We start from the raw sequence: 27345 nt of genomic DNA on the forward strand, positions 1-27345 counted from the left end.
CGGTCTGCTGTGCATTGTCTTATACTTTTTCTGGATGCATCCCCAGCTTGAAAGGAAGGAGACCCTGTTTTGTTTTTATGTCCCTGAGGCACAGTGACTGTACTAAGCTCTTTTCAATAAATCCTAGGCTCTGCCCCCAATGCTGGGTGTGGAATGGAAATAGGACTGTAGCTTTGGAAATGTGTTCCCAGATGGCGTGCAGAATCTCTGGCAGAGAGAGGCGCTTGAGATTTGCTTTCGCACAGACCTGGGTTTGAATCCCAGCTCTTCCACTGCTACCCATTTGACCTTGAGCGTGTTTTTAAACCATGAGGAACTTCAGTTTCTTCATGTGTAGAGCGGTAGGGGTGGGGCATAATAGATATTTCAAAGGATTGCTGCAAATGTTGGAGAGATAATGCTGGTGAAGCATGTGAATAAACATTGGTTTCCTTCTCAGACCTGCACAAAAGCACCAGTCTTTCTGGGTTTGTTTGCATGGGCTCTCTGCTGTTTCCCTGGGATCCAATGATGAGGTGTCCCTGAACCACTTGTTAAGTGGAGTTAGTAAGTTGGTCCAACTGTGTCTGTGTCTATATTCCACTGTGAACTTCTTGAGGGCATGGAGCACATTATACAAAATCCGTTCCTTCCATCTTCCCACCCCCACACACATGTTGCCTACAACTAAGTAAACTTCCCTAGATTTGCTGAATGAAAGATTGAATTTTCTTGGATCTCTGGGGTTCTTGATAGAGTCTAGGGGCTTCCTAACTGGGATGGGGAAAATTGCGTCTTTATTTTCACTAATTTCCTGTTGAGCCTTGGCATTTCTACCAATGATGAATATAAGCAGCAGGGCAGAGCAGTATTAGCAGTATTTATGAATTTGTCACCAATGAGATCACAGGTATTTTCATTACCTGAAAATACAGTTGTTGCAACCATCCAGAAATAGCATTTATGGTTTGAACTGCAATATTTGTCAGGCCTACCGCTAGATCTTATTAAAAACGCATTAATAGGAGAGTACCTCTATGACCAGATGACAAATTTTCAAAATAATTTGAAAAACATATTTCAGTATAATTGGTTTCCTTTGCAATTCTATATATTTTGGTTTAAACATCTATTTCATTAAAAACATTTATTTTATTTAAAAATATAATTTGTGGGGCACCTGGGTGGCTCAGTCAGTTAAGCATCCAATTTCGGCTTAGGTCATGATCCTGCGGTTAGTGGGTTCGAGCTCCACATTGGGCTCTGTGATGATGGCTTGGAACCTGGAACCTGCCTTGGATTCTGTGTCTCCTCTCTGCCCCTCCACCACTCACGCTCTGTCTCTCTCTTTCAAAAATAAATAAACATTTAAAAAATTAAAAAAAAAAACACCTCATTTGTGAAGATTCCATCAGACTGCCAAAGAGGGTAATGGCACAAAAAGGTGAAGAGCCTCTAGTGTAGGCCTGTGAATCCTTCAAAATGAATGAAAAAAGATAGAAGGTTCGCCTCCTTTGTATATTATCCTAGAGAGTATTTCTAGCTTTCATTAAGAACTCCAAAATGGCAAAGAATTTGATCAGTGGCTCTCTACTAGGGGAGATTTTTTTTTTCCCACCTAAGGGACATATGGCAATGTCTGGAGATACTTTTGGTTGTTACAACTGGGAGGTGCTACTTGGCATTCAGTGGTTAAGGCCAAGGATCCTGCTAAACATGCTACATGCAGAAGACAGCCTCCACAACAAAGAAGAGAAATGGAAATTTCTCTGATTGTTAAGACCTCTAGGAAGAAAAAAAATCAATGAACAACTTCATTAGAAACACCTGTGATAATTCTCCTGTCCAACCCTAATGCACATCTGCCATGTCTACCAGGTGTTGGCATGAGGACTACAGAGAGTGGCAGGGCCCTGGAGGGGATCTGGGCCTGCAGTTCAGTAGGATGTGTGAGCTAATAGACGCGTGGGCAAGGTCTAGCCATTATGAACATCTCTACTGGGCACCTAGCGTCCAGGCAGTGTGCTGGGTTTTAATGTGGCAGAACACGGTCTCTACCCCATGGAACCACACTTGTCAGGGAAGACACATACGCCACGTGTGACGGTGGAGACGCAGCGTACTGTGAGGACGCATGGCAGGGTGTGTGCTTGGATGTGTGTTGGGGTGAGGGCAACTCAATGTAGTGGTACATGAGGGTCTCTCATGTAGGGTGGTAAACTTTGACCTGTGACCTAAAAGATCAGTAGGAGTTGGCCAGACCAGAGGATGGGAAAGGATACTTTAAGCAGAGGGAATGGCATGTTTGAAGACTCAAGAGTGAGCAAAGGAGCATGGAGCATTAAAGGAACAAAATGGAAGCTGGCTTTTAAGGGAAAGAGTAGAAAGAAGTGAAGCCTGGGAGAGGGGCAGGGGCTGGCTCATGCAGGGGAGGGGTGTCTTGTGCACCCTATCTAGGGTTAAGGGCTTTATCTAGAGGAGCCATTGAAGGAGTTTAGGCACGAGTAGCAGGCCATTTTTGTTTTGTTGAAAGGCATAAACTGGGATAGAAGAGAGGAGATACCTGGAATTTGGCCAATGGCTGTTGTGGGGGTGGGGAGGGAGAGAGAGAGGGAGGGAGGGATGGAGGAAGGGAAAAAGGGAGAGAGGAAGGGAGAGGGGAGAGGACAGATGGAGAGAGGGAGAGATGGAGTGGGGAGCTGCCCAGGAAACCAAGGAAGACTCCTCAGAGGAAGTACTATGTGAACTGAATCTGGAACGATGAGTGAGGTTTGCTAGATGTAGAAGACAGGAGAAGGGCATTCCAGGCCAAGCAGTGTGAAGGCCTGAAAGGGCCTGGGGTGTTTGTGGATGATGAACTATTCTATTTGGTGTGACCAAAGCTTAGTGTGTAGGGCAGAGGGGCTAATATGAGGCTCAATCCCAGCATCTCCACACCATGGTCTCTGCCCTGCTCCTGAAGGGTGATTGCTGAGGGCCAAAGATACTGTTTGACCCCTGCTTCTGCCATCTGTCCAGACAAGGTGCCCCTGCTAGAAGGCACGTATACAGCTGGGCCAGAGTCCAACTGTAGACTTGAGACGCACAGTTGGCTCTTTGTGTGGCAGTTGAGACAACTTCAGTGGACGTGATGATTTGCCCCACATCTGCAGCTCTCCTCTGAGTTTCCTCTTAGGGCAGTTTCATTAATTACATAGCTTCGACAAATCCATATCTCAGCCCAGATTACACTCCCAAATTCCAGTCTACAGCCCTAATTGCCTTCTGGCCATCTCTGTCTGGATGTCCCCCTGGCTTCTCCAACTAAATTTATCCAAAATTGACCTTATCAGTCAATAAATATTTGCAGAATTGAATTGAATTTTCCTGCCAAACTTCTCAAATGAGTTATCTCCTAAAAACTATCATTATTTGTGGACAACATGATTCTGTACCTAAAACACCCAAGGGAATCAACTGGGAAATCTTTAGAATTAATAAGAGTTCAGAAACCCAGTTGGATGCAAGATGAATATATAAAAATCAATAGGTTTTCTGTATTGTATAGCTAGAAAAATAAAATAATGGGAAAAAATGTTACTTGCTAGAGTGACAAAAAGTGCATAAAATGTCTGGGAACAACCTTAACAAGATGTGACTGGGACCTATATAAAGAAAAGCACAAATCCTTACCGAAAGATTAGCTGTTTTTATTGATCACTTATAGTGTGTTCGGTACTGTCTGAGCACTTAGCAATTTAGCAGGTATTATCACATTAATCTAGAAAGCCATCCTTGAAGTGGGTGTTAATTTTAAAGATATCAAAACTAAGGCTTAAACGGGTTTACATAAAGTGTCCATCAAGTATTATGTGGCAAAACTAAAATTTGCACCCAAGGTTTTTGCTTCCAAAACCCACACTTTTGACCTTTTCCTAAGCCATCTCCCCAATAAACCATAAATAAATACACAGACAAATGAAGTTGGAAGGTGTTGTCTGCATATTATACCAAGATTAATTCATTTCACTCCTCCATTCATGCCCACAGTAGGTACTGAGTATCTATGCTGGGCAAGGACTGAACTAAGTGGTAGAGATAAAGACATGAATAGACTCTCAAGGAATCTACTGATGGAGAAGCCACACAATGACATGTCATTATGTCACCATTGGTGAAGACAAGGATATTCATAGTGAGTGACCAGCAAGTAGAGGAAAAATACATGCTGTTGTCTTGGGGGTTCATCATGGCTTTTTTTGAAGGAAGGAAAGAGTCTTAAAGAACCTGTAGTCAGCTGGGTGAAGGAACTGGAGAGAGAGCAACCCAAGCACAGAGAGCTGGGTGGGCAATGAATATTTATGAATTCATTCATTCAACTAAGAACACTTCTGTAAGCATCTGCTATGTGTCAGGTATAGGTCTGGGATCTGGAGATAGAGCAGAGAACAAAATTGCACCTCTGCTCGCATGGAGATGGCATTCTAATGGGAAACGGAAGAAAATAAACAGGAAGCTATAGGTCTCTGGGTGCTAATTGCTCTAGAGAAAATCAAAACAGGAACCTAGAGCATCTGTTTTGAAAGCAGGGAAGCCTGGATTATATGTTGGGTGATCTCAAGGTGATATTGGACTCCAGAGCTGAAGGAAGCCAGGGAGTGGGTCACATGACTATTGGAGGAAGACATTTCTGGACTCAAAGCTTCCAAGGTGTGTGTGTGTGATGGGCTTAAGGAAAGAACAACCTGGAGGCTGCATGGCTGATCATGGGAATGAGGCAGTGGGCGTCCATTCAGGTAGGGCTTTGAATGGTGAGGACTATAGCTTTTATGTTGAGGGAGATGAGAAGTCAGCCAGTCTTACTAGAGAGGTCTTCCTAAAAAATATTAACAAGAAAAAGACAGGGAAGTGTTGCTGCTTGCAAACTTAACATTTTAGTCTACATGAAAAATCTAAATAGAACCAAAAGCACACAGCCAGGTAGAAAACAATATATGCAACAAATAGGACAAAAGAGTAAAATCTGGATTCTCTAAAGAGTTAGTACAAATTGATAAGAAAATAGTAAGAACTTCTAGAAGATTTAAGTACATAAAATTTAGAAACCTCTGTATGTCCAACATCATAAATTAAAAGGCCAAATTGGCCACAAATGTATACGTACATTTGTGAAGTCTAGAGGATACAAATATGGAAATCAGTAAGAAAAAATAAACACTGCAGTGGAAGATCACCCCCAGATAGTTCCTGAAGGGGGGTGTAGAATTATTAGGGAGAATTGAATGTTGAATCCAGTTATAAAGAGATGCTAAATAAAACAAGAAAGTTTTTTTTTTTTTTTTGCACTGTCAAGTAGGGAAAAGCTTTTCAATAAGGTGATACACAATAAGAGTGAAGATGGCTTGAGATAGGCAATCGTAGACATGGCTGTTGAGAATGGAAGTGGAGTATATTTTCTAAAAAGTACTTGGGCGATCCAGAGTCAGAGCATCACAAATGGTCATAGCCTTTGACCCAGTAACCTGCACTTGTGGAAATCTGTCACAGGGAAGTCCTCCAAAAACTAATGCATGGAGAACAACCTGAAGTGTTTAATTCTCCAGGATTGTGTTTGGGCCTGAAATGGGTCTTGGCTGTGTCTGGAAGCCACACTGACTGGAGAGAGGCATGGCTGAACGAAGACAACCCATCCTGCATACAGAGAAAGAGATGCCAAGTGCCCTCAGGTTAAAGTCTGTAGCAGCCTTCTTGTCCACTGGTCACTAGAAGTGAAGAACAAAGAATACAAAAACACTCATTTGAAAAGATACAAAGACCCCTATGTTCATTGCAGCATTATTTACGACAACTGAGATACGGAAGCAATCCAAGGGTCCATGGTTAGATGAATGGATAAAGAAGATGTGGTACATATAGAAATGGAATATTTCTCAGCCAAGAAAAAGAATGACATCTTGCCATTTGCAACACGTGGATGGAGCTCGAGGGTATAATGCTAAGTGGGATGAGTCAGTCAGAGAAAGACAAATACCATATGATCTCACACATATGTGGAATTTAGGAAACAGAACAAACAAAAAAAGAGACAAACAAAAAGAACTGATTCTTAAATGCAGAGAACAAACTTGATGGTGAGTAGAGGGGAGGTGGGTGGGGGAATGGGTGAAATAGGTGATGGGGATCAAGGAGTGCACATATTATGATGAGCTCTGAGTAATGTATAGAATTGTTGAATCACTATATTGTGCGCCTGAAACTAATAGAACACTGTGTGTTAACTACAGCGGAATTAAAAAATAATAAAACATTTTTTAAAAGGTAAAGAGCAGGCAGCCCTTTTCTTGGAAGAAATTCAGCATTTTGTAGGCATGAAAGGACATTGGACCCATTTGGCATGGACTCCCCACTGTATCAGTGTTTCAATCTGGAGTGGCTGCTCTCTGGGTTATAGCTTTCTCAACTCACTAACAAACATCTGATTTCAGGGAGACTGCCCAATGAGTCAGGCTTCTAGCACTATCTGCCTCCAACAGTGCCTGCCACAGAGGTCAGCCAGCCTAATGTGGACAATACCACCACCCCCAACCTCAAAACCAAAGCTGGATGCAGTTACCACATAAGTGAACATTTGTTCTGGGACTCTGGCCATGGAAAGGCATTTTCCACTGCACTGACCACCATTCATTCTGTCACCAGACCTTACTAAGTGTCCAGGTCTTATTTATAAAATAGAGGAACAAAATCGAGAAACAATTTAAATGTCTGACACTGGGAGAATGGTTGAGTAAATTCAGTTTAACCATGGACTGGAATGTTGTGTGTCCATTTAAAATGCTGTTTATGAACAGATTGAATATCTTGGGGGAAAAGCTCATGTTATAATGTTTACTGAATTGTTGCAAAAGAAAACCGAGATATGACCTGAATGGCCATCAAGAGGGGAGTGGTTGAATAAATTGAGATACATCCATGCTGTGGAATATTACACCTTTATATAAAAAATAAGTTAGATATGCATCTACTGACCTGGAAGATATCCCTGATGTTTTGTTAAGTGAGAAAGCACATTGCAGAGAAATGAGCTAAACCAGGATCTCATTTTTAAACAATAAAAATTCTCCCAGAATATATCCATTTGTTTGCACGAGTGTGGAGGAGGTTGGAAAGGGACGTATACCTGCCTGGTCACTTTAGATTGGGTGGAAGGGAGAGAGATGGGAGATCAGTTTTTCTTTATATGTCTTTGTGTTATGTATATGGGTATCTATGCATATTACAAATGCACCTTGCCTTTTGTAATTTGAGACAAGAAAAATTTACTGAGAAAAGAGCATACAAAATTATATACACAGTAGTAGCTCTACAATGTGAAATATGTATGAAAAAATCTAGAAAAAAATGAACATATTCAACAGCAGTTGCCTATGGGAGGAAAGTGAGGTTATAATGCTCTTTTTTATCCTTGCCTGTATTTCACAAATTTTCTTCAATGAGCAAAATGTATAAATTATTGTTTAAAATATAAAGGCTTCCACCTTTTCACTAGTCAATCTTGCCTTTACTTGCTACGGTCTGGCCTCTGTCCACCTTGCCTTCCACCCCTTGCCTTTGTTGAAATTCACGTATCCATTCAGCACATCCTTATTGTATTCTGGGGATACAGCAGGGATCAGGACAAAGCTCCCACTCTCTTGCGATCTACTTCCGGAGTGACCATTCAGACATCAAACTGTCATCTGAGCCCAAGACCGTCATCTGAGCCTGTCTGTGGTGCTCAACACATTGAGTTACCTTTGCCTGTGTGGAACTGCCCTCTGGTTCTCTTCCTGCCATTCTGCCTGCCTCCCACTCTATCACATTTCTTGGCCCTGTGCGTGGAAACTGTTCCGGGGGGCTTTGTTCTGAGCCCCTTCACTTCTTTTTCCATAGCAGGAGTACTGTTTATACCCAGATTCTGAATCAGAAATGGTAGATCTGTGCAGGTCTGAGCTGAGGCAGCAGCCCAGGATGCTGGGGAGGGTGGTAAACGTTGGTATCAGTGGTTGTCCAGGACATGGATGAGAGTGGCCTTTGAGGTGTGGCATCTGTGGAGTCTACACTCTAGATGCACTCTGTGCGGCCCCCACGTGGGTGTACTTGCTTATGTCTGGTCTAAGATCTGGGCCCCATGGCCCATCACAGGGTCTAACCTAGAGGAACGAACGAACGAATACATGAATGGGTGAATGACATAATACAATGACATCACCAGGTTTTGGAAACATGAGTAGATATGGTGCCTGTTAGCAGTGGGGGGGGGGGGGGTAGAGGAGTGAATTAGGGGGTTCCTTTGAGGTTTTATTTCATTATTATTGTAGCTGAGTATTTTTCTGGTTTCTGGGCCACTTATGTCTTCTTTTGTAAACTAATTTGCTCAAGACTGTCCAGTTTTTCAATTATAATGCTTGTTGTTTCCTTATTGATTTGCAATAGTTCTTTGTATATTAAGGCTATTACTTTTGTGCCTAACATTCTTGTATCCCTTTCTCTTTTGTTTATATTTTTCACATGCACATACTTTTTGCATAAAACTATCAAGCTGGTAGTTTCCCACAGCTTTTCTGTTTGGAAAATCAGTGAGTTACTTATTTGCCTTTTTTTCCCCTAATTGTTTTTTGGCTTGATTTTGTTTTTACTTCTCTTTTCTCCATCTGGAATTTGTTTTAGTAGATGGTGTGAGTTGAGGAGGTAGCATTTCTTTTCCCAGTTAAGTCGGTGAACACACAAAATGCTTTTCTTTTCTCATTGATTTTTTAATGTTGTCCTATAGGATTTTCAGCTTTTATGGCCATTCCGGCAATACTGTTTCCTCTTCTGCCTCTCCCCTCTTAGACTGCTGCCCCACTATTTTCAGGAGCATCATTAGGTGATTCTGGTTAGTATCTTGCCGAAGGAAAATAGCGAATTCACTGCCTTTTCAAAAGAAATGCATTGTCTGTGGCCATCTATGTTTCCAGTTAAACTTAGCTATCATTTTACCAAATTTAAAACAGGTCATTGGGCTTTTGGTCAGAATTGCATTAAACTTGTAAATTAACTTTTCAATAACTTTTCAAAAGGTTAATATTCTAAATTAACCTTTCAGTCGTTAGTCTTTCCGCTCAAGATGACGTTATGTCTCTTCAATTATTCCATTTTTTAAATCCCTCTCTAAAAGTTATTTTCAGACAGTGTCTGCACATTTCTTACCAAGTTTATTTCTGTGTAGTATGTGCATTTTGTAGTTATTATAAGGAGGAACTTTTTTCTTTATATTTTTATCTGTCACTGGCATATGGAAATGGTATTGATTTTGTAAACTTACTTTGCATTTGGCTTCTTTGCCAAGTTTTTTTATTAGTTCTAATAGCTTTATAATTGATTTTTTTTTCGTTTTCGAGTATACTAAAATATCATTTGCAAATCATGTTTTTCCTGGCTCCTGTGTGTGTGTGTGTGTGAGAGAGTGTGTGTGTGTCACATGAGTTAGCTCTTCTAATAAGCCATGAAACCTCACAGGTGAGAGTCGCATTTCTGTCTCATTCCTGATCTTAATCAGGTATTTTACCAAAAGTATGAATGTAGGTTATTGTTCTAAAATGGATGCTTTGTCATGATAAGGAAATCTTTTTTTCTAGTTCCAAATGCTTCTTTTAATCAGGGTTATATGTCTAATTTTATTAAATGCCCATTTAGCATTTATTCAGAAGACTTTAGCTTTTTTTCCTCTTGTTAATGGGATACTTTGTGTTAAGAGATTTCTCAATATTAAAGTCATTTCAGAGATTAACTGTCCTTTGTCAGCTAATCCCTGAAGTGGGCTTAAAAAAATTAGTCTTGAGTTCAGTTATCAGCATCATAGTTAAGGAGGTTAGTCTCAAGTGGCTGCTCACGTGTGAATCCCATCTATGAGTAATCATGTGACTTGGGCTCCATTCCTTAGTATCTCTTTGCCTTAGTTTTTCATTTGTTCAATGGAGATAATATTAATAGTATCCACCTTACAGGGTGGTTATGAATCTTAAACAACTCAATATATGTAAAGTTCTTAGAAGAGTGTCTAACCAAACATTCACTAAATAGAAGCCATATATTAAATTATTGGGAATTTACCATGTGCGTGGTACTGAGCTTGGGGTGTGGATTCAGAGATGGGAAAACTCACATATGGTCTGTCTTCTCATGGAGCTTACAGCCTGGCAAGAAGACAGATACTTATGAAATAATCACGTGGAAGTATGGAAATTTGCTTCTATGATAATTGCTATCAAGGAGAGGTTATGGCGTCATGAGAAGATGTAATAAGAGTGTTGAGCTGGTTAAGGAGAGACACTGGACTGAGATCTGAAAGGTAAATATGCCCAGAAGGTAGGGAAGAGTATTCTAGGAAGAGAGAAGAGCATATGCAAAGGTCCTGTGGCTGTGCAGAAAGATAGCATGGCTGGTACAGAGGACTGAGAGGGTGGGGTTTGACTGGACAGCTAGTGGACACTGGGTCTATGAGGTCACTAAGAGCCAGACCATGCAGTGACCCTCCCAAGTCTACAAGTGATGTTTCCTTATTAAATAGCAATGAGGAGCCATGGAAGATTTGGTGTAGGTCAGGGGGAAGGGGAAGTAACCAGATCAGATGTCTGTTTTGAATAAGACACCCCTGGCTGGAGTGTTGGCAAGGACCAGATTAAACATGGTGGACCAATTAGAAGGTTATTACGGTAGTCCAAGGGAGAGACTGTCATGAGTCGGGGAGAGTGGAGGGGACAGGGTAGTAGATGCCTGTGGGGTTGTGATGGAGAGGAAGGGGTCAGAGGAGAGGGCAGGAGGGGGACATCACAAGTCTGAGCATCCCAAAGGAGATGTTGGGGCCGGAGCTCAGAGGGAAGTTTGGCCTCCACTGTGAAGTTGTAGGCTGTCAGTGGGCAAATGGGGAGGTCCTCTAGACTACACACAGAGGGGAGGTCCCAACATGAACCCTGGAAAGGAGCCAGAGAAAGAGCAGGGGGAGGAAGGAAGGAGCAGCTGGTGGCATGGGAGGAAGCCTGGCACCACGCTGCTCCAAGTGTGGTCCCCAGGCAGCAGCGTCATTGTATCACCGGGGATCCAGTAAGACGAACAGCCTGTCTACTGGAAGAGTCAGAATTCACATCTCAGGCAGGCGCCCAGGTGGTGTGCATGCACGGTGAAGTCTGAGATGCTCTGGCCCCGCAGGGGTGTTTCCAGAAGGAGAGTGTGTGTGAGCAACAGCCTTAGAGGCAGCAGAGAGAGAGAGAAGTCTGTTAACGTGAAGACTGGAAAATATCCGCTGCACCCAGCAGTGACCTAGGCACACCTGTTTTTTTTTTTTAAATTTTTTTTATTTTTATTTTTTACAAATAGTTTATTGTCAAATTAGTTTCCACATAACACTCAGTGCTCATCCCCACAAGTGTCCTCCTCTATGCCCATCCCCCCTTCCCCCCACATCCATCAGTCCTCAGTTTTTGTCAGCATTCAAGAGTCTCTCATGGTTTGCCTCTCTCCCTCTCCCCCACTATTTCCCCCCTTCTTCTCCCCCATGGTCCTCCGTTAAGTTCCTCCTAATCCTCCTATACGTGCACACATATGATATTTGTCCTTCTCTGCCTGACTTATTTCGCTCAGCATAACACCCTCAAGGTCCATCCAGGTTGCTACACGTGGCCAGATTTCATTGTTTCTCATTGCCATGTAGTATTCCATGGGATAGATAAACCACATCTTCTTGATCCATTCATCTGTTGATGGACACTTAGGCTCTTTCCATGTTTTAGCTATTGTGGAGAGTGCTGCTATGAACATTGGGGTACACGTGCTCCTATGCATCAGCATTTCTGTATCCCTTGGGTAAATTCCTAGCAGTGCTATTGCTGGGTCATAGGGGAGTTCTATTGTTAGTTTCCTGAGGAACCTCCACACTGTTTTCCAGAGGGGCTGTACCAGTTTACATTCCCACCAACAGTGTAGGAGGGTGCCCGTTTCTCCACATCCTCGCCAGCATCTAGAGTTCTCTGATTTGCTCATTTTAGCCACTCTGACTGGCGTGAGGTGGTATCTCAGTGTGGTTTTGATTTGTATTTCCCTGATGAGGAGGGATGCTGAGCATCGTTTCATGTGTCTGTTGGACATCTGGATGTCCTCTTTGGAGAAGTGTCTGTTCATATCTTCTGCCCATTTCTTCACTGGGTTGTTTGTTTTTCGGGCGTGTAATTTGGTGAGTTCCTTATAGATTCTGGATATTAACCCTTTATCTGATATGACATTTGCAACTATCTTTTCCCATTCCGTTAGTTGCCTATTAATTTTCTGGGTTGTTTCCTTGGCTGTGCAGAAGCTTTTAATCTTGATGAGGTCCCAATCATTTATTTTTGCTCTTGATTCCCTTGCTTTTGGGGATGTGTCAAGTAAGAAGTTGCTGCGGTGGAGGTCAAGGAGGTTGTTTCCTGCTTTCTCCTCTAGGGTGTTGATAGTTTCCTGTCTCACGTTCAGGTCCTTTATCCATTTTGAGTTTATTTTTGTGCATGGTGTGAGAAAATGATCCAGTTTCATTCTTCTGCATGTTGCTGTCCAATTCTCCCAACACCATCTGTTAAAAAGGCTGTCTTTTTTCCACTGGATATTCTTTCCTGCTTTGTCAAAGATCAGTTGGCTGTATACTTTTGGGTCCACTTCTGAGTTCTCAATTCTGTTCCATTGGTCTATGTGTCTGTTTTTGTGCCAATACCATACTGTCTTGAAGATGACAGCTTTGTAGTAGAGGCTAAAGTCTGGGATGGTGATCCCTCCCGGTTTGGTTTTATTTTTCAGTATTACTTTGGCTATTCGGGGTCTTTTGTGGTTCCATACAAATTTTTGGATAGTTTGTTCTAGTTTTGAGAAGTATGCTGGTGCAATTTTGATTGGAATTGCATTGAATGTGTAGAGTGCTTTAGGTAGTAATGACATCTTAACTATATTTATTCTTCCTATCCATGAGCATGGAATGTTTTTCCATTTCTTTGTGTCTTCTTCAATTTCCTTCATAAGTTTTCTATAGTTTTCATCATACAGATCTCTTGTATCCTTGGTTAGGTTTATTCCGAGGTATTTTATGGTTTTTTGTAAGCACACCTGTTTGAGTGGATCAATAGGACCTGAAGGCAGAAGTGACAGAGCTGGAGGGTGAGTGGGAAGTAAGGAAATGGAGACAGAAAGTATAGACAGATTGTGTTTTCTAGAAATCTGGCAGTGAAGGGTAAGAGAGAGACGGGGCTGGAGGGAGTGCAGTGGGAATTGTTTTCTTAGGGATGGAGTCCCAAGCCCACTTAGGATGGGAAGGCTTCAGCAGAGAGGAAATGATGGAGCATGAGTAGCATATGTAAGAGAGAAGCATGGGTCAGGTTCTAAAGGGTGAAATGGGGACAGGATCCGAAGGGCACAGGGGACGATCATGTTTAGACTGTAGCAGGGGTGGTTCCTCCACCGTGGGAAGGAGGACAGCGTGGGGCAGATTGGACCAGAGGATTCCCCCTTGTGGCTTTGTTTTCAGTGCAGGGCAGGACAGACAGCAGCTCAGCAGAGGGGCTGGGAGACTCAAGAGGGTGTGGAAAATGGAGAAGGTTGCGAATTGTTGTTCCAGCATTTGATGCTCCAGAGGAGAAGCCTGCCTTCTGCCTGGTCTGGTTGCTTTTAGTTTCAACTCTCTGAGCCTTAGTCATTCCGAGGCTCAAGTGCAACAATGCACATTTTATCACCTGCACAATGCATGATGCAGGCAAGCTCATGCTCCATCTGTCACCCATCTTCCCTCCCTCCACGCCACGTCCAGGGTGGCTTGGGAAGTGCTTGGGAGAGCAGGTTAACATTGCTCCCATTTCTCTGGAAGCTTCTGAGAGTTCTGGCCTTACTGATCTGTGCACTTTCTCTCTCCCAGGCCAAAACTGCACATTCCAGCTGCAGGGTCCCAATGGGACAGTTGAGAGCCCAGGGTTCCCGTATGGCTACCCCAATTACGCCAACTGCACGTGGACCATCACGGCGGAGGACCAGCACAGGATCCAGCTCGTGTTCCAGTCCTTTGCCCTGGAGGAGGACTTTGACGTCCTGTCAGTGTTTGACGGCCCGCCCCAGCCAGAGAACCTGCGAACCAGGTACCCCCTGCCCTCACCCCGCGGCCACCGGGTGGGCCCTGAGAGCCAAGCTCACTTGCCAGCAAAGACCTCTGCTCTTATGGGGTCTGCCCTCAATTCTTAGGCTTTCTTTACATTTCCAGAGTCGTTTCTCCAGATTGAAAGTGCCCAGTAGACAAGCCTGATGGGTCATGTACTTGGGAAGATAAGACAGAAGACACAAAGCGTTACAGAGAAATTCGAGTCTATTGAGACTGATTTTGCATGGATTGGTGTGTTTGTGTGTATATCTATTGATGTATATTCTTTGCACACATGGAAATCTGTTTTGTCCCCTTAGACCCAGCAGATATGTGTTGCAGGCTGATAGTAACTATATCTCTTATCATTGGAATTGACCTTGCGTTTGCATGGCCTTGACCATGGGCGTAGAATGGGGAGTTTGGGGCAAAATTCCCACTCTTTCAAACCTCATCCTGGTTATTGGAAGAGAAAACTATGGAGAGCACTTTCCTGCCCCGCCCACCCCCCCCCCGCGCCCCCCCGCCGCATCCCTGAGCTGGCTCCCAAGAGGGAGAGTTCACATCAAGGAGGGAGACGGGAAGGGAGGTTACTGCTTGTGCAGACAGGGCAGGCTTGTCTGGGATGAAAGTCAAGGCCCAAGAGTCCTATCTCTCCAGGTTTTGCTGATCTGGTGGTCTGCCATGCTCTGTGGCATGGTTCTGCCAGCCAGGCTCTGGGTTCCCTAGGGAGCCAAAGGGTCAGTGGTTTACCAGCCAAGCCATGGGGAACTCGGGGTGCTAATGAATGGAACAGTAATGATTGGTTTCCTGGCAAGTGCTTTAACTCTCAAAGTTTTGTTTAAAGATGCTTCTGTGCCCTCAGCTTGCGAGCTCCTGGAGCAAGGTCACAAACAACATTTATAGGGTAGCACCAGCCCTCTTCTCTCCCGCCCCCTGCCCTCTCAGGGCAGTGCAGAGGTGAGGCTGCCAAGCCTGCAGCAGGAGTTGGAGCAGCTGGGGCCCCTCTGATTGGTAGTTCCTCCTGGACAAACCTGGGCTTATCCATCTTGCCTTGACATACAGCAGCTTCAGCACACAGTAGGTCTTCATTGAAAATTCGGGGAAGAGACTGGAGTCCTCTTCATTTATTCATTCCACAAATATTTCAAGAGCACCTCTTATATTCCAGACACTGGCCTGGGTGCGAGGGATGCAGCAGTGAGCAAATCTAAATCTACATGCTAAAGGAGGAGACAGGCATGGACGTGAATATGTGAGTTTAGAGTTCAGAGACACTGGGGCTAGAGATAAAAAATTGGGAAACTCGGGGCATAACACCATGACACTGGACAAGGTTACAAGGGAGTGAGGCCTCACCGTCAGATGCTGACCTCAGGGGACACCATTTGCAGACACCTGTGTCTACTTTGATGAATGTTGAATGGCCTTGAAAGATAGAAAGGCTAATGGGGGCTTGGTCCGAGTGTGGACACCTGAAGGCAGACTCCACTTCTGCCAGCTGGAGACTACCTGGCTTACCTTCCACTCACGTCCACACGGATGTGGTCAAACCTCTGTTTTCTGACGTTGGGTTTGCTCACCCTGAGAGTGAAGGGCAGAAGACCCACTGGAGGTGGGGGATTGCTCTGGCCCGGAAGGGCGGGGAGGTGATGCTGGTAGTGGGGAGGCCCTGGACATGTGTCCGGCCCCAACATAGTCCTCTCTGGCCGACCAGCCACGTTTGAGGGGGAGGCTCCCGGGTTTGCACCCTCACTACGTCATCCCTCCTTGGGTTCTTCTTTCCCATCACCTTCCCGATCTGCTCATCTCAGTTCATTTCAGTAGCCGGGGGCATGCAGGCTTGGCAGAGGGGAAGGGCTGGAAAGAGTGCTGTGCCTCTTAGGGGCCCCGCAGCCAGAGGACCTCTCCCCTTGGAGGACAGTAAGAGGGGAAGTAATCCCAGAGGGCAGCCCTAATGTCAGGAAAGAGTGGAATGTGCACTTCTGGAAGGTTTTGGAATGGATCTCCTTTGGGGGTGGGTGTGGGGGTGGGGGTGGGAGGACAGCAAGTGTGTGTTTGGTGGGGATCTTGGCTCCTCGTCCATTGTTTTCATGATTTTGCATGGTTATCAGGTTTTTCTCTTATTCATGAATCAGTTTCCATATGTATGTTTATCCAGGAAATCATCCATTTTATGGAGATTGTCAAGGGTCTCAGCCTAGATCCACACACGGTTTCCCGTCTCAACCGTGTCTGGAAGCACACCTTCTTTCTTGCCTCTGCTCCTATGTGTTTGTGTTTTCTTTCTTTTTACTCAATTAGTCTTGTCAGAAGTTTGCCTATTTTATTGTTTTTTTTTTTTTTTTTAACATTCCACCTGTAGGGCTATCAATTTTATTCTTTCTCTGTTCTCTAATTCATTGCTGCCTTTATCTTTATTCATTTGTTTTCTCCTTCTTACCTTAGGCTAATGTTGCTCTTTTGCTGATTTCATGAATTGAATTAGTTTCATTATTTCTTGTTTGATAATAAAAACATTAAGAGACATTTTCCCCTAAGTATAACTTTGACCATATCCCATAAATTTTGATGGATAGTCGTTAATTTAAGAAGAGTCTCTAATTGTAGTTTTGTGCCTACTTTGACTCTGGGTGTTTTTTCCCCTCAGATTTCCCCGTAATATTTTTTATACTTATAACATCATTATCTAGTTGTATTGCATTATGATCAGATGATGATTTCTTTTTTTAAAAAATTTTTTTAATGCTTTATTTATTTCTGAGAGACAGAGTAAGCAGGGGAGGGCCGCAGAGAGAGGGAGATACAGAGTCTGAAACAGGCTCCAGGCTCTGAGCTAGCTGTCAGCACAGAGCCCAATGCAGGGCTCAAACCCATGCACCGTGAGATCATGACCTGGGCGGAAGTTGGTCACTTAACCAACTGAGCCACTCAGGCACCCTCAGATGATGGTTTCTACTTAGGACAATTTGTTGACTTTTTCCCCCACAGCACAAGATCATTTTTTTCCTAAGTGTTGTATGAGTATTTGAAAGAACATATGTGAAAAATTCATGTTATTAACATTATGCAGTGTTTTTTCTAATTTCTTATTGTCTGAATGGTGTTTTTCAAGGATAAGCAATGCATTGTTTTCACATTTTTGCCATTGTTCTTATCAATTTCCCCTTTTATTTCTAAGTTTTTACTTTATATATTTTGGTAAAATTATACTTTATATATTTTGGTATGTATTACTCTTCAGCATGTATATTTAAACATTAGATCTGAAAGTGAATTTGATTTTTTAAATATAAAAGTTATCTTTATTCCTCCAATTTTTTGTCTTAAATTCTACTTTGATGCTAATACAATCCCCTTCATTTTCTTTTTAGGTTTGCATTTATTGGGTCCCCCTCTTTCCCAATTCGGCTGTTTTTAATATTTCTGCCATTGTTTTAGGTCTATCTCTTAGTACATAATGTCGTTGGATTCTTATTTTGAAACCTTTACTAAGAGTCTTTATTCTTTAATGGGAAAGCTTAATCTACTCACCGTTTTTTTGGTGATAACCTGTGTGTCTGCTCTAGTTTAATACTTCATGCTTTTTGGTTTTAAGTTTTCTTACTATGATTTCCTTTCCTCTATTTTCTCTTTATAAACGTTTTTCTTAAGTTTATTTATTTATTTTGAGAGAGATCAAGAGTGCTCGAGGAAGTGGGGGGAGGGGCAGAGAGAGAGAGAGAGAGAGAGAGAGAATCCTAAGCAGGCCCTGTGCTGTTAGCACGAAGCCAGATGTGGGGCTCAATCCCATGAACCATGAAATCATAACGTGAGCTGAAACCAAGCGTCTGACATGTAACTGGCTGAGACACTCAGGTGCCCCATTCTTTTCTCTACTTTCAAGTGCAAGTTTTCTTTGCCTTTTCTGTGATTTTGATTCAACTAGTGGTTGAATTGCTTCTTGAGAACACATTTTAAGGTGTATTTCTCTGTCAACATCTTGTCTGGCCAGGCATTTTATTTAATTGAGTCTTACTGGCATGACATCTTGTAGAAATTCCTTAGTGTCTGTAGCAGGTAGATACCTGCCTCCCTTCCCTACTTTCTAGAATGGACATTTATATTGGCTTCTTGTAATATACCTTTGATTATTTCCATGAGAACTTAGGGGAGTAGATTAAAGAAGAGTTTAACATGTTGGCTTGGCTTGAACAGGAAATTTCCCTCTTGAACTAGAAATTTCATTTGTATTCATTTGGATGCTGTTGTTTTCAAAATTTTTTTTTAATGTTTATTTATTTTTGAGAGAGAGAGAGACTGAGCATGGGCAGGGGAGAGGCAGAGGGAGAGAGCAAGACACAGAATCCAAAGCAGGCTCCAGACTCTGAGCTGTCAGCACAGAGCCTAATGTGGGGCTTGAACCCACAAACCACAAGATCATGACCTGAGCTGAAGTCGGATACTTAACCAACTGAGCCACCCAGGCACCCTGAATTATTTTTTATTTTATTTTATTTTGGATTACTCACTGCTAATATATAGAAATACAACTGGTTTTTGTATGTTGGTCTTATGTCCCATGACCTTGCTGAACTTATTGATAGTTCTGATGCTATTTTATATCTGCGAATAAATATTTTAGATTTTCTTTTACTATCTAGATGTCTTTTATTTATTTATTTTTTGCTTCATTGCTCTGGATAAGATCTTACAGTACAATCTTGACTAGAAGTAGTAAGACTGGACATCCTTGCCTTGCTTCTGACCTTAAAACATTCAGTCTTTCACTGTTAAGTGTGATTTTAGCTATAGGTGTGTACTAGATGCCCTTCAAAGTGAAGGTGTTTTTGTAAAGCTTATTTATTTATTTTGAGAGAGAGAGAAACAGAGAGAGAGAGAGAGAGAGAGAGCAGGGGAGGGACAGAGAGAGGGAGAGAGAGAACTCAAGCAGGGTCTGTGCTGTCAGCACAGAACCCAGTATGTGGCTTGAACCCATGAACCATGAGATCATAACCTGAGCCGAAATCAAGAGTCAGATGCTTAACTGACTGAGCCACCCAGGCGCCCCCAAATGAAGGTTTTAAGCAGAAGATTTTGGCACAGTCTGGCTGCACTGGGGAAAATACACTGGATTAGGGGCCAGGCTGGTAGACTGCCAGGCCAGGCAGGAGACAGTGGTGGCCTGAGCTAGATCAGTGAAGAGAAGACATCGTGGCTCTGTATGATGTTAATGGAAAGGCATTGTCATTGTCCCTGAAGTTAGGGCGGATTTATAAGGACCTGTGGAGTGGAAATAAGAAGAAGAAAGAGGTAGAGGATGAGTCCACAGTATCCGGCTTGGAAGCAGAAAACAAGAGAGATCAATGTGCAGTGAATTCCAGTCTCCAGGAAAACATGTTCTCATGGCACAGCAGAGTCTTTCTGTACTGACATTTTAATTTATTCGTCTAGTGCACGTTGTCTTTCTGTGAAACAGTAGAGTACAGTGGGGGCAAGCCTCGATTTATATGCAGGTAGGTTCTGTGTTTATTAACGCTGTGATCTGTGCAAGGTTTGGCTTCTCGGAGCCTGACCTATAAAGTGGAAGTCACACTGCCCATCTTATAGGGTGGGTGTATGTCAGCCACCTGTTGCAGATCCCTTAGTGCTCCATCAGCATTATTTGCATCCTTCCCTGCCCGGGTCCTAGGAAGTCGGACTGCTCTCGAGGGCTTTGGTGGCTGTCCTGACATTTCATCGGTGGCCCAGTCACTAGACTTTTTAGATCACAGGACGCAGGTGTGGAGCACAGACACTGAAGAAGGAAATGGGCTCAGGGCAGTCGCTCACTGAATCACTGAGCGTGTTGGACCACCAGGAAGCCTCTAGCAGGTTTCTTTCTGCCTGTGTAGCTCATGGTTTTCTGCGTTCACTGTCTAAAACTTGACAGGCTTAAGTTTTCCAGGTCTGCTGTGTATGCATTTTTTAACGCATCTCTCTTTTCTTCTCTTACTCCAACACCGATCTTTTTCACTCTATGTGTGCATTCTGGCAAAAGGCTGAAGAGTCATCTCCTCACCCCAACCCCCAACCCCCTTTAAACTCACCTTTCTCCAGCTGCTTGTTCATGGGTTGTGTTATGAGCAATAAGCTTCCTTCCTGGTTAGAGACTAAGCTCCATGAGGCTGCAAGTCAAGCCTCCCATCATGCTTTGCTGTGTCAGAGTCATGCAGTGAAATGATGGTGGAAGACATGAGCTTGAGTTGTAGGTGTTCCTTAGCCTCTGGGCATCCGCCACTCACTTTGACTCTTCACCTCAGCATCCACATCTATGAAATGGGTATATCAATATCTGCTTCATAAGTCAGTTGGTGAGGGTTAAATTAAATAATGTATGTAAATCACTTTGAGTTGTGATAAGATATAAACAAAAGGAGGGGCGCCTGGGTGGCTCAGTCCTTTAAGCGTTCGACTTCAGCTCAGGTCATGATCTCATAGTTGGTGAGTTTGAGCCCCGCATCAGGCTCTGTGCTGACAGCTCAGAGCCTAGAGCCTGCTTCCGATACTGTGTCTCCCTCTCTCTGCTCCTCCCCCGCTTATGCTCTGGCTCTGGCTCTCTCTCTCTCTCAAAAATAAATGCTGAGAACAAACTGAGGGCTGATGGGGGTGGGGGAGAGGGGAAGGGGAGTGATGGGCATGGAGGAGGGCACTTGTTGGGATGAGCACTGGGTGTTATATGTAAACCAACTTGACAATAAACTATTTAAGGAAAAAAAACTTAAAAATTTATAAAAAAAATAAACAAAAGGAATACTTGTATAGTTGTAGCAGAAAATCAGAAAACACCATTAAGCAAAAAGACACACAAACCTTCCCCTCCCCCCAGTAAATGTACAAGTCATGTGGTGGAGCAGTGGTTCTCAACCCCCAGGGGACATCTGGCGATGTCTGGAGACATTTTTGGGTGTCACAACTGGAGAGGGGGCTATGGCATCTGGTGGGTCAAGGTCAAGGGATGCTGCTAAACATCCTGCCATGCCTAGGACAGCCCCCAGGATAAATGCCAGGAGCGCTGAGGTTGAGAAATCCTGATGCAGGCGATGGAGGAGTAAAGGCCTTTGGCGTCAGACATACTTAGATTCAATCCGATTTCAATGTCAGGAACATTGGACAAGTGAAACAACTCATCTGAGCCAGAGCCTCAGTTTCCTTCCCTGCAAAATGGGGAGCTCTTAGTGGTGTTTTGTGCCGACAGCAGCACCTGGCATCGTTAATGAAGAGGTGCCAGTCGACACACTGCGCATGGCTCGTTCTATATGCAGATGCCATTCATCTCCCAGCGACTCCCTTTCTGTACCAGGAGTTCAGAGCCATCTTCTTGAAAGCATCTCACATTTCATCTAGAGCTATTCACAAGCAGCAACATCCCAGGGTGCCAGGAGGCAGCGTCTGGCTGCTTGAAATTAAATTTACAATAGAAGCTGATCAGATTCTTCTCATAATGGATCAGGGTGGGAAGTGAGAGTAGAAGCTGGTCTTGAAAGCCAGAGAGCCTGTAGGAGTTTGGAAATTAGCAAGAAAAGAACAAAGAGCCTTCCAGATAATGCAGTGTCAGCTCTGCCCGGATGAATTACTGCAACGATCCCCACATCTCTGCTTTGGCACAATTAGATGGCCTTTCCATGCTGGCAAACACCCTATTGCATTGCGGTTTTAATGTGGGATGAAGTTTTCTAATGAAACGCGAGCAGACGTAATCTACGGAGACACTGCTAATAAACAGCGTCACTGTATATTGGAGGGTTTACAGAGCGCTGGTGATGACTGCACCAGTTAAGCACAGCTAAGCATCCCTTAATTTAGACATTTGGGCTCAAGTTATGGGAAACACTACAACTCGTTCCCTCAATTACTGGCAATACGCATTCTGTCATCTGCCTAAGGTGGAAATGCAATTTAAGTCATTCGGGGCTGGTTGCAGATTTCACTCAACTGGCGTTAGACACCTGTTTGGAAGTTGTAAAAAATCCACAAATTTGCCAGATTTACTGTCTTCTTATAAATATGTATCACAGCAGAGGCCCCTGAAGGACTTGTCTTGTTTGGATTCCTGAAAAAGAGTTCCTTGCACATCAGTAGGGCTGTCCTTGGAGAGTCTTCTCCCCAGAGTGCCTTGAGAATGTGCTCTCGTGTGTGGGAGGCGGCTGGAAGGGCCCCTGGGGAGGAGGGAGCCTCCTTTCTGTGCCTGACTGAAATTGGGGGAGGATGCTGGAAAGGGGAAAGAAGAAATGGTGACGCTGAACACCTCTCATGGGCCAGCCGCCATGCAAGACGCACTCATTCATTCCTTTAATTCAACATTTATGGAATGCCTACCAGCAACGCCAAGTGTTGGGGATATAGCAGTTCACAACACAGCCGCTGCTTCCAAGGAGCCTCCAGTCTCTTTAGGGAGACAGAATAAAACAGAGGCAATGCTAGTCCTGGATGCTACACGCCCTGACTGGGGAAGCTGACAGCCTCGAGGGAGCTCTTTGTAGATGCTGATCTATTGGCCTGGAATGTTCTCCCTCCATCTGCCCCTTTGCTTAGTTATTGGTTACTGGTTCTTCAAACCTCATCTCACTTGTCAATTTTTCACTCAGAGACTCCCTGGAGACACCCCGACTCCTCAACCTGGTCAGATCTGCCTATGATTACCCTCCTCAGATTACTGTGTATCCCTCCTTCATGGTTTACATGTGCATATGTGTGAGTATTTGATTTATGCCCATCTCCCACAAGACTGTACACTCCTTGACTGCAGAGGCTGTTTCTATTTTATTCTCCATTGTATACCCAGGGCCTGGCCTATAGAAGGTGCTCAACAATATTCAGGGAATGAATAAATGAATGCTTTCTGGAGGAAGGGCATGGAGCGTGGGATGGGAACAGTGTTTCGAACTAAGAGAATAGTATGTGTAGAGGTCCAGGTAAAACCAAGAGAGGGCGAGATGCAGGCTGACAGTGGGTTCATCCTGGGGGCGCTGTAGTGCAGAGCTGGGGTGTGGCCAGGCCAGATCACCAGGGCCCTATATGCTGTGCTGGGGAACTTGTCACATATTTTTAGGGAAGCGGGGACACCCAGAAAGGATTTAAACAGGGATTTCATGCGTTATCTAATCATTCAGCAGCACCCCTGTGAAATGAGCGTGTTCATTTTTCCTGCATGAGTTAGGTAAGCATCTGAAGTCTCTAAGCTACCAGGGGGTTGAAGGAGGAGTGGACCATGGGTCTCTTGGAGCCAGAAAGAAATGAGGCATTTCCCCCCCACACCAAAATGCTTTCTTAGTACATTGGATGTATTTCATTTCCTTTTAAAAAATTCATTCCATTCTCCTTTTTAAAGCAGTTTCTTTAAAATAGTGAAAGTAATAAGTGCTCACTACTTTGGAAAAGTCAAGCATTCCAGCGGTGTATAAAGTAAAAAAAGGTAAATGCCTCCTTTCCCAGGCCCTGTCCCAGACTTACTCCCAGGAGGTAACCCCTGTTAACAGTTTGGTAGGTGTCCAATTTCTTTTTAAATAAAGATTCATTAAACTGCCCGTGAGGCTTATTGGGACATCCATCAGCCCTTTAAAAATTGTTCTGATGAATTAAGTGTAAACTAATTAGAAACATGGATTCAATTACCCTCGAAACACACAAGGGCTTAATAATTAATAGGAAGAGGACTTGAGGCCAAAGGCATTATGGATTTTATCAAACCCCTAACATCTGAAAAGTAAATATGTTTGATTCACCCTAAATGCTGGCAGATTTGCCATCCGGAGGCAAACCTGTTGGTAGAACCTTTGTATTTAACCAGGAAAGTTATCTGTGATTAACAAGGAATCAGCTGAAGTGTGTGGAGGCCAAGGCTGGCCAGATATTGCTGGGGAGGGCTGCCTGGGACAGGGCAGCCTGTCTTTCTGGGTTACTGGAATCATCTTTGCTCATGATCTCTCACCAGGCATGCTTTGGGGGTCCACTAAATTGTCCAGTGAGTTTGCCGACCATTTTTAGGGATCCAGAGTATCTGGGGAGCAATACTAGGCCAAGAAACACTGCAGGATTTGGGGGGGGGGACATTCCATTTATCCCCTTGGGACTATGAGCTGTGCCGCCTTTGATGGAATTGGAGGAGAGCCAGGGGGTTGGAATAAATATTTACCTGTTGTGCCGGGTGCTTTATGTGCTCTATCTCACTTACTCTGCAATCTCCCCAGAGGTAAGACTTAATACCGCCATTTTTATTGCTAAGGAAACTGAGTCTCAAAGAGGCTACATGCCTTGGGGCAACTGTGTTCAAAGTCCTAGATGTGCTTGACAGCCAAGTTCACACAGGTCCACACAACTACACCAGGGTTGAAAGGGGTTGTGGAAGTGGGGGAAGCAGGGTCTGCCTGGCTTGTGGCTCAGGAAATCAACTGCAGTGACCCATGGGGCAGCCATGTGCTCCATCACCTAATGCCAAAGGGTGGGTTTGGGCAGACATGGTGGGGGGAGGGGTTGGCAGCAGGTGATGTATAAGCCAGGTGGGCAGCAGTGTCGGGGTCCTGAGCAATCTTTCCATTCACAGTAGGACCCTGTGGTTCAAGGTCAAAGTCAGTTTTTGTGGCAAAGCTTCACCTAGCTTGTTCGCCAAGTCTGCTATTTAATAGCAGCCAATATTTAAGGCCCCGTGGAGCATGAATCTCGTGCCAAAAGGCTGTGCTACTTCACTGCTCAAGACTGGTTCTGCCCTCAGTGATACCAGGAGGTGATCAAAGATGTGGCCTTGCCCCAGAATGGAGTTAGCCACCCCTTGATCCTCATCTGCCCCTTTCTTGCAAGTGGTGGCTGTCAGGGGTGTTGCTGAGTTAGGAAAGTGCCCCCTGGTTTATCCTCAACTCTTATTTCCTGAACCTCTAAGGCAATAGAAACCACTGTGCAAGGACCCTAGTAACCCAGGATACTGTCCTCAGGGTAGAGGCAAGTTTGGACACGTAATTCTAGCCTTTACTCTGTTCATCAGTAGCAATGGTACCCTAAGAAACCACCTCCCAAGTACTGAGTTCCTTGGTCCCTTGGAATTAAAATAAATATAAAAGAAAACTGATCGTCAGCTTTTAAATGAACCCAAAGCCAAGCTATTGTTTCCTGGTATGGGTCTGAGCTGCCACAGGATGTGGTGCCCAGAGCCAGGTGTGAGACCAGGAGACCGGGTTCCATCCAGCTTGGTTCTTGGCTTGCTTGTGATCTTCACCAAGTCTGTCCCTTCTCGGGCTCAGCAGCATCTTCCTGACTTATCAGTCGAGGGTGTAAATCCAGATAAACTCCAGAACTTCTTCCTGCTCTGAAATTGTGTGATTGAGGTATGCTGGAAATGTCTGGAGAGGGACTATAAAATACTCCCAATCTTCTTGGATTATGTCTGCCCTACTCAGGTACTGCTCTGGGCTCTCTGAGCAGTTCCACCATTTGTCATTGGCATCAGGGTTTTTTTTTTTCCCCCATGGCCTTCTAAGCAGTGTGGCAGAGAAGGCTCACTGTCCACCATTGTTCTTGTTCTCTTTCCACGGTACAGAGTTGTCTGTGCTAAGCAGTTGCGTAGCCAGGGACAGTGTTTCCCAGCCTCCGCTGCTTCCAGGTGCACCTGTGTGGCTTTGTGGTCAACAGAAAGTGGATAGAACTAACATATATCCCTCCCAGGCCTGGCCCAGGAAAGCTCCCCTGCGATCTTGTGTTCCCTCCTCTTCTCTGGAGACAGGAGTTGCCCGCATGACTATATGAAGTGGGACCCACCACCAGCTACCGACTGAGAAACAAACTTGTATACAAGCTTAGCTCTCTGGGAGTCCAAGGTTGATCTGTCACTGTAGCCAGTGTGTTCTGAGCCATTGCAACCTCTGAGTCTAGGCATTAAGGAATTTACTTTAGAACCTAGAGGTAGGTGAGGACAGAATCCGTGAGCCTTCCAGAATTGACATTTGGTCTTGTTTGTTTTGGGGGAGAGGAAGCTCCTAGACAATCTGGCCTCTGTGCCTCAAAGTTAGGCCATGGGTGCAGAGTTGAGATATTTTTTAAAGCCATCTTTACGCGCTCCTGACTTTTGCTGGATTCTTCTTGGCACAACGTGGCTCTGGTTGTAGCCCTTATCTCTGTCCCATCTCATGGGGTCCCAGCTAAGAACACGTTGTGGTGTGGTGGTCAGAAGAGGGGCTTTGGAGCCAGCCTGCCTGGATTCATGTCCTTGCTCTGCCTCTTACAAGCTGTGGGATATTGAGGAAATCACCCCTCTCTGAGTCTCTGTGTCTATGCCCACAAAGTTGGGATTCTAGCAGCACCTACCTTGTAGCGAAGCTGTGAATATTCAAGTACCCTACAAGGTATAAGATGCTGGGCCTGTGGTGAGCACTCAGTGGATGTTTGTTGTCTTGTCATTATTGTGCTCAGAAACTCACATCTTCCTCCAGTGCCACCACCCTTGTCCACCCCCACCCCCATTACCTCTTGCCGTGGTTATCACAGCAGCCTCCTGCCTGCTCTCCTTGCTAATGCTTTTGGTGTTTTCAGTCTATCCTTAATACTGGAGCTACAAGGATCTTTTATTTTTATTTATATTATTATTTCATTACTATTATTTATTTACTTATTTATTTTTATCTATTTTTTTAGTGCATTATTTTGTATTTCAGAAGTTGATGGGTGATGACTCTCCTCCTCCACACCACATAAGTAATAATGTACGCAGGTCAGAAGCTGTAGGAATAATGCAATAAAGTAGAAGGAAAAGCACCTAGCACTCAAATGTTACTATTATACTTATTTATTTTTATTTTTAAAGAATAATCCTTTAGCAAAAATATATAGAAAGAAATAGTTTTAGATTTACACAATAGTTGTGAAGATAGTACAGAGAGGTCTTGTATATGGCTCACTGAGATTCCCTTCTTGTTAATATCTCACATTTGTGTGGTACATTTGTGATAATGAATGAACCAAAAGTGATTTATTATTATTAACTTAAGCCCATATTTTATTTATATTTCCTTAGTTTTTAAAAAAATTTTTTATGTCTTTATTTTATTTTGAGAGACAGAGACAGAGAGCAAGCAGGGGAGGGGCAGAGAGAGAGGGAGACACAGAATCTGAAGCAGGCTCCANGTCTAATCTGCTAATTTTGAACCCACCCCTAAGGTTGTTGTTTTTTTGTTTTGTTTTTTTTTAGTTTATTTATTTAGAGAGAGAGAGAGAGAGAGAGC

General features: G+C 43.9%; 1 protein-coding gene across 1 annotated transcript in view; it reads left to right on the forward strand.

Moving 5' to 3' along the window:
- CSMD2 (CUB and Sushi multiple domains 2) overlaps positions 1–27345 on the forward strand; it is a 597675-nt gene that overhangs the window by 45336 nt on the left and 524994 nt on the right. The window contains exon 2 of the mRNA XM_039231736.1: positions 13904–14120. Coding sequence (XP_039087667.1) covers positions 13904–14120 — 217 coding nt within the window. The remainder of the gene's footprint in view (positions 1–13903; positions 14121–27345) is intronic.

This window comes from Hyaena hyaena, unplaced genomic scaffold (assembly GCF_003009895.1).
Source record: "Hyaena hyaena isolate Hyena2069 unplaced genomic scaffold, ASM300989v1 scaffold_3, whole genome shotgun sequence".
In the NCBI taxonomy this organism is placed as follows: domain Eukaryota; kingdom Metazoa; phylum Chordata; class Mammalia; order Carnivora; family Hyaenidae; genus Hyaena; species Hyaena hyaena.